Source organism: Amphibalanus amphitrite, unplaced genomic scaffold, assembly GCF_019059575.1.
Source record: "Amphibalanus amphitrite isolate SeventyFive unplaced genomic scaffold, NRLGWU_Aamphi_draft 000809F_arrow, whole genome shotgun sequence".
Classification (NCBI taxonomy): Eukaryota; Metazoa; Arthropoda; class Thecostraca; order Balanomorpha; family Balanidae; genus Amphibalanus; species Amphibalanus amphitrite.
In genome coordinates, this window is record NW_024882303.1 from 161,320 (window position 1) to 169,069 (window position 7,750).

At 47.7% G+C, this 7,750-nt stretch overlaps 1 protein-coding gene across 1 annotated transcript in view; it reads right to left on the reverse strand.

Moving 5' to 3' along the window:
- LOC122366470 overlaps positions 1-6,555 on the reverse strand; it is an 86,190-nt gene extending 79,635 nt beyond the window's left edge. The window contains exons 1-2 of the mRNA XM_043338773.1: positions 6,354-6,555; positions 5,984-6,124 (exon numbers count right to left, since the gene is read on the reverse strand). Of these exons, the coding sequence (XP_043194708.1) occupies positions 5,984-6,124; positions 6,354-6,416 (204 nt within the window). The 5' untranslated portion in view covers positions 6,417-6,555. The remainder of the gene's footprint in view (positions 1-5,983; positions 6,125-6,353) is intronic.
- Positions 6,556-7,750: the final 1,195 nt, after the last annotated feature.

The window sequence follows — 7,750 nt, forward strand, 5'->3', positions numbered from 1 at the left end:
GGTTGCCGCTGCACGTGCGCACGGGCAGGGTGACGCTTCCAGATCTCGAGAACGGCTGGGCCGATTGTGATCAAAGTTGGCACACCGTTAGGGCTTGGCGAGTAGGGTGCCGTGCACAAGTCAGATGGGACCCAGTTTGCACGTGCGCACGTGCAGGCTGACGCTTCCATATCTCAAGAACGGCTGGACCGACTGTGCTCAAATTTGGCATACCACTAGAGACTGGTTAGTAGGGTGCCGTGCACAAGTCAGTTAGTGTGTATTTCCATGTGCCGCGGTTGGGGTGCAGCTGCACGTGCGCACGTGTAGGGGTCGCTTCCCGATCTTGGAAACGGCTGGGCCGAATGCGATTAAATTTGGTACACCGCTAGAGACCGGCGAATAGAGTGCCGTGCACAAGTCAGTTGGGACCCAGCTTGCACGTGCGCACGTGCAGGGTGCTGCTTCAAGATCTCGAAAACGGCCGGGCCGATTGCACCCAAATTTTGCACACCGCTATAGACCGGCGAATAGGGTGCCGTGCACGTCAGTCCGTAGCACACCGACTCCGGTCTGCACGTGCGAGGCTCATCCTCTCGTTTGGCGGCGGGCGTTTTTGCTGCGTTTACAAAGGTGCTTGCTCAAACAACCTGCGGTCCCGCGATGCGGAGCCCGGCATCGCAGATGCCGGGTTTGAAAAGACAAACACTATTCGTTAGAATTGTGTTTTTCTATTGAAAAACAACCGGAGCGGTCGTTCTCCGGGCTATGTTTTGCAAGTCTGGCCGCGAATTGGGGCAACTTGACGGGGGCCTAGACGAATCGCTCAATTTCCGTAAAAAGTTCAGGGTATGGGCTCCCGGAGGCGATCTACCTGATGGCACCGGTCGCTACTCGCTTAAAACCTCGTGGCACGTGGCACGTGCGATTCCATTTTCCCCGTGTTAAGTCAATGGGGTTTTGGACACTTTTTGCGCGATCGCCAATAGCGGGAAAACTAGCCAAGAAGGAGGTGGTTTTCTTCCCAGCATTTTATGGCAAACACGTTCAGGTACACGCTAGTGTGCGCTGTATATCCCTCAGAATCTCGGAACGTGTCTTTGCACGCGATTAAAGTTGGAATTTTGCTGTGTCCCATGTTAAGTCAATGGACGCCGATGTCGAGACTTTGTAGAGACATTTTCATTCGATCTTTGTACAAAATTTTAGAGATAGATTTCGCCCAAACTCTTATATCTTGTAGAGGAAAAAGCATAGTACTTGCTGGTATGCTTCGTTAAGGTGGCAAAACTCATTTTTTCTTTTAAAGTTAATTTGAAATTTAAATTTTTTAACATGGCAAGTCAATGGGAGCGTCTTTATTCCTCTATAACTTTTAGCTTTAGTAAGATATATAGGTGAAAAGTTAATATAATATACAACTTTTGATGCTCTTTCCACTGATGCATAGGACGTCACTGCACGATGTGCCGTTTTTAAGAAAAGCTGTAAAAAATCAGGGCTCGACTGTGACTTGAACCCAACCACATTAGAGTATACAAACAGGTGACGGCGATACCTCCCGTGTGCGGATGCGACACTGATTATTGCTAAATATTAGCAGTAGGCCGCCTGTGGGGTGCCTTTACAGACCTTATATCTCTGCAACCACTAGACCGATTCACTCGGGGTCTTTTGTGTGGGATAGCTTCTTCCTTTCTTACACGTAGGGTGCTGTTCTCGATGCGTATGGGTGACCCCTAATGCTCGTGCCACGTGCAAAACGAAGAGGTGTCAGTTCGGTAACAAGTCTTATAACTCTGTAGTTACTTTGCCGATTGCACTGATACTTGGCATGGTTATAGGCACCTGCCGCGCAATGCATTTCCATGTGTCACGGTTGGGGTGCCGCTGCACGTGCACACGGGCAGGGTGACGCTTCCAGATCTCGAGAACGGCTGGGCCGATTGTGATCAAAGTTGGCACACCGTTAGGGATCGGCGAGTAGGGTGCCGTGCACAAATCAGATGGGACTCATTTTGCACGTGCGCACGTGCAGGACGACGCTTCCAGATCTCAAGAACGGCTGGGCCGACTGTGCTCAAATTTGGTATACCGCTAGAGACTGGTTAGTAGGGTGCCGTGCACAAGTCAGTTAGTATGTATTTTCATGTGCCACGGTTGGGGTGCAGCTGCACGAGCGCACGTGTAGGGGTCACTTCCAGATCTTGAAATTGACGGGGCCGATTGAGCTCCAATTTGGTACACCGCTAGAAACCGGCGAATAGAGTGCCGTGCACAAGTCAATTGGGGCCTAGGCTGCACGTGCGCACGTGCAGGGTGTCGCTTCCAGATCTCGAAAACGGCCGGGTCGATTGCACTCAAATTTGGCACACCGCTATAGACCGACGAATAGGGTGCCGTGCACGTCAGTCCGTAGCACACCGACTGCGGTCTGCACGTGCAAGGCTCATCCTCTCGTTTGGTGGCGGGCGTTTTTGCTGCGTTGACAAAGGTGCTTGCTCAAACAACCTGCGGTCCCGCGATGCGGAGCCCGGCATCGCAGATGCCGGTAACCGAAGGTTTGTTGTCAATAGTTAAAACACTATTCTTTAGAATTGTGTTTTTCTATTGAAAAACAAATCTGAGTTCCCTGACAATTTGGCAAAAGCTGCCTGAGATCAGTACAACTTGATGCTCTTGAAAACGGCTGCTCCAAAAATTCTGATTTTTTCAGGATTTCTAGTGGGCCAGGTGATCTACGTTCTGGTATGGGTCTCCCCTCCGCGGACCATCTGGTGCACGTGCCACGTGACTTTGAAAATTCCCGTGTTAAGCAAATGGGCAAAATGAAAAAATGCGTTCCACGGCAGATTGCTCGAAAACGATCCAAACGACCCCCCATTTTCTTCCATGCAGATCAACCACCATTCGGTGCACTACCCATGGGTATGTCGCAAAGTGGCCGGAAAAGTCCAGAACCACGTGCCACGTGCCGTTGAAAATGACCCTGCACACCGGAAATTGGGACCTTTGGTCATTTCGGCGCACCCATGATGCATACTATGGCGTGGGTGACCAAACAATGGGTATCATCTGGTCGGCAACTGTTTAAGGTGTCGTCCAGTGGGCCAAAGTGGTAGTTTCAAACTTTTGGGATCCACCATTCTGGAGATTCTTTTTGACAATATACTTACGTTTCTTGGCGCAATGTTCATTCCACCCAGCCGGTCGTCAATGCGCTAGGTGACCCAAATGACGATTGACCTGAAGGAAGTTGGGGCGAGGAACACGCACGTGCCATCCGTTTTTTAATTGGGCGCTTTCATCTAGGAGATATTTGCAGATATCTTTTTGATTTGCGAAAATGACCATTGACCAGCCTAGCGGTATGCCAGTCGTTGATAAATTATTATCTTGCTGCGGCCGGGCGCTTATTTGCGGTGTTTGCGTTTGGCGGCTGGCGGGCGACTTTTAGTCGTTTTCGGTTAGCAGTTAGCGTCGGTGCGGTGCGGGCGGTTTTATTTTTTTTTCGGCGTTTCGGCGTTTTTCTGTGTGGTTTGCGGCGGTCGGTCGATTTTTTTGCCGTTTGCGTTGGCTTTTCGGGCGTGCGTTTTACACGTTTTGCGGTGTTTACGTTTTGCGGCGGGCGGGCGTTTTGTGTTTTTGCGGTGTTTGTCTTTGGCGGCGGGCGGGCGGGAGGGCGATGCGGGCGGTTTTCTTTTTTTGCGTCGTTTGCGGTGTTAAATTTGTTTGCGGTTGGCGGCCGCTTTTTCGTTTTTTTGCGGTGTTTTTTTTTTGGCGGCGGGCTGGCGATTTTTAGGCGTTTTCGGTTGGCGGTTAGCGGGCGTGCGATGCGGGCGGTTTTATTGTTTTGCGGCGTTTTTGCGTTTTTTTATTTGCGGTTTGCGGCGGGCGGCCGTTTGTTTATTTTTTGCGACCTTTGCGTTGGCGTTTATGGCGTGCGTTTTGCGCGTTTTGCGGTGTTTGCGTTTTGCGGCGGGCGGGCATTTTTCACAATTCAAAGTTCAAACCTTCGGGCCACAGCGCTCCTCGAAAAGCGCTGCCCTCGAGTATGCGCTGCGCAGGTGAAAACATCACAGCGCTGTCAGAGCTGTAAGTGTACATTTATGCGTAGTTGCGTGCGTCGGTGGTAACCGGTGCTCCTGCCAGTCTCAGCCCCAAGCCTGTCTATGCAAAAATGGTTCAGCATGAGCTTCAGTCTGCGAGTCTACTTGACACAGACATAAAACTGCATAGTAACCAAGCCTGATGCGGGTCCATGAGATGAGCAGCAAAAGTGCCATTTGCTTCGTCAGAGGCCACCAGCCAAGTTAATCATAAGTTTGTATTTAGTGCGCTTCCGTAAGTAGAATGAAGTGCATGGTTGATCTAGCTTCGCGCATCAGTCCTGTTGTCTTCAGATGTCTTTATGCATATGCTTTTGTGCTATTGCATACATAGATAACGCATCTTACCACATTGCATCTAATACCGACAAGGATCTCTGTGTCTTCATCTTTTGTTTGCATTCATAAAGAAATGCAGAAGGTTTTAATTCCACATCATGAGCATTGAGCATTCAACTGGAAACATATGTAGGGGAGACCCGGGAGGTATGGGCCGGTTTTGTGAAAAGGCAATTTTCTTCCAATGGGCAGTGGCTAGGCCCGGTTTTTCACTCTGTGTACGTGAAATTGCCTTTCGCCTGCAACGTGTGCCTGATATTAGGCATCTGGGATCAACTATTTTGTCTCGAGATAACTTTCAATAAATCATGTGCTTTTTCGATCCATCAAAATACACCGGGAGGTATGGGCCATGGCCCGGGAGGTATGGGCCGGTGCCATGTTTCATATTCTTTTCTCGACAATGAGAATAATACTCGTAGCTGGTATCTACCTTGATCTCTCTTAGAGCCCAGGAACCGCATAAGCGCCCCACAGCTTACTACATGGAGGTCACTTGTGCCCATATGTATTTTGGTAAACTTAAGCATGTACCATGAAATAAGCTAAATAATATTTTTTCTGTTCGAATGAAATTTGTAGTGAAAATGTTCGACCTTGCGCGACAAAAATAAAACTTATTGACGGGGACATTCAATGAAAGCATCTTTTTTTATTTATTTAGGATCAACGGGGTGGGTGGCCCGAACCTCCCGGTTAGGACGCCAGAATGTGCGTAGCATCTCAGCTCAAAATCTTGCAAGAAAGCTTCAAATTGTCTATCCAATCTTAATTTGCATGCTTTAAACTTTATGTTAGCGATGGTCTGGCATCATAAAACGAGCCTGGTTCAAATTTATCACGAATTTTCTGTATGTACTGTATTTTACTCGAAGATGGCAAAAACGCTTTATCACCGCTCATTGCCAAAGTAGACTGAGGAAGATTTTGAAAATCACGTGGGATGTATAACGGAATGGCGGCTACCAGTTAACGCCATCAAATGTGTAAAAATACGCAACACTTCTTCAAAACTGCGATGGTCCATACCTCCAGGGGGCCCATACCTCCCGGGTCTCCCCTATAGGTAACATAGGTAGGTAGGTACGCTTTATCTTGTAGTTGCACATGCACATCTTAGTTCAAGCTATCTCGCTCGCCGGAAATCATCTTTCATTGACGTAATTTAATCTGAATAATGGCGAAGAACCGCAACGTTTGAACGATGTCAAAATAACGATTTTGTTATTGGGACGTCACAGAAAGCATTTAGTTAATTGTGCCATCAACCGAAAACCGTGAGCGACTTCCAAGGACCTGCGTCTGATTAAATTAAAGACTCAGTGATTTGCTGCCGTAACGCTGACTGATATCAGCAGCAGAAGTCATGCGTGAGAACTGTGAACCATCACGACAAATGCAACGATAAAGCAGCTTTCAAAGAAATAAAATGAAATCATCCACTTGATAATTTGTGATTGCATATTCTTAGCCAAAAGGTGCATAAAATGCAACTATTTTAGCCACTTATCGGTTCCATTTCGGTGGAAGCAGAACATATATCAAAAGAGTCTCACCGGCAGAAGATTTGGAACCGATCTGGACTTTGGCGGCGCGAAGTCAGCATTTGTTGTCGACTGCCAGAACTTGACGTCCGATATTCTCTCTGCCCAGTCTTTACAGTATGACAGGTTGTGTGGAGGACGGGGGCAGCTCGGCTGGAAGAAGAAAAGATAATGATCAATTTGAATATAAGTGATTTTGCGTGCAATCGAAATCAATTTCAATTTAAAGATACTCTTTCATCAAACCGCATTTTTGTATTTCTTTTCAGCTTTAGTTAAAAAAAAAAATACTAGTTACAGTTAGATGTCTTATCATCATTAGACCCATAAGTAGAAGTAAAGGGCCTCAGTGAATAGGCATTGAATACCGAAGAGTACTTACGTTTTCATCAGGACATCTTGAGTTTGCCGTTGGATTTGCACGAACCGGTGTGTAGCAGGGCATTTTATTTCACGGTAAATAAAATGCTAACGTAGCCTTTTGTTTAAATAATGCAGAAATTTTAAATGGCACCGCTCGATGAATACAAGACCAAAAACAAAAGAGACAACGATAACAAAACAAATTTGTAAAATTGTTCCTGGAACTGTTCAATATTCTTAGCAAGGTAAAATATCTCGCTCGTGATAACGTTAAGGAAACGCCGCTCCTCAAAAGGTACCTACCTGCCATGCTGTTTACCAAAAGGTGATTTTTGAAATGGATCAATCCACCAACGGCCGCGCTATTTTGAAAACAGTTTTGGTTTGCTCATAAGTACCTAAAGCTATAAGCACATCCCATTTTCCTTTTAGAATAACCTAGACTGTATTATCTATTTATCTATTTCACGTCATAGGCCATATCACATAGCCGATGCTATTCTATATAATGCCAGGGTCAACATTTATAAAAGAAAAACAGGACTTGTAATGGAAAGGTCTCAAAATTTACCTGACCCTACATAGATCACCGGTATGGAGGCTCCGAGGTCTGCATTTTATACAGGGTCCGGCAAAAGTCTTGACGTAGTTTTAAAATCGTTCCACACTTCAAGCCATTGTAAATAAAATAGTTGTTCAGCGCTCAATGTATTGTCCACGGACAAGCAAACACTTGCGAACACGGTTCGGCACACTGGCCACGAGAGTGGGAAGCACAGACGGCTGGATTCGTGACCACGCAGACTTGAGCTGCGTCTCCAGCTGCGCGAGGTTGGTTGCTGGCGTCTGTTTGTCGAGGTCTTTCTGGACGATCGCCCACAGCTCTTCAATGGGATTTAGGTCGGAACTGTTCCCCGGCCCCTTTTCCTTCACCCAGAAGTGCGGCAGGTTGTCTCAGCACCACTGCTGGGCTGTGGCAGAGCGATGCGCTGGAGCCCCTTCCTGCATGAAGATGGCTTTCGACCTCTCAGCCACCATCCGTCGCTTCAGAACAGCCGTTTCTGGGAGTTCCTCCGAGATGGTCTCCACATAATACTTGGTGTCCACCTTCGTCTTGGGCGGGATGACATGGAGCAGCTCACTGAGCACTTAATGTGACACCATCCCCCACACCATCAACTTAGCTGGGAATTTGACAGGAGCTGTGGGCACACTGGCTGCGTCGGGCGCCCAAACAAATGCGGCCATTCTGGCGATTTGGTGGGTGTTAAGTGCTTCCACCACCTTTGCACTGGTCGGAGAGGGGCGCCGACATTATTCGCGACCAGACTTTGTGACATTCCCGCTTGAATCATGCCGATGGCTCGATTCCTGAGACTGACATCGTAATATTTGACCATGGTGTTTTCAGCCTTC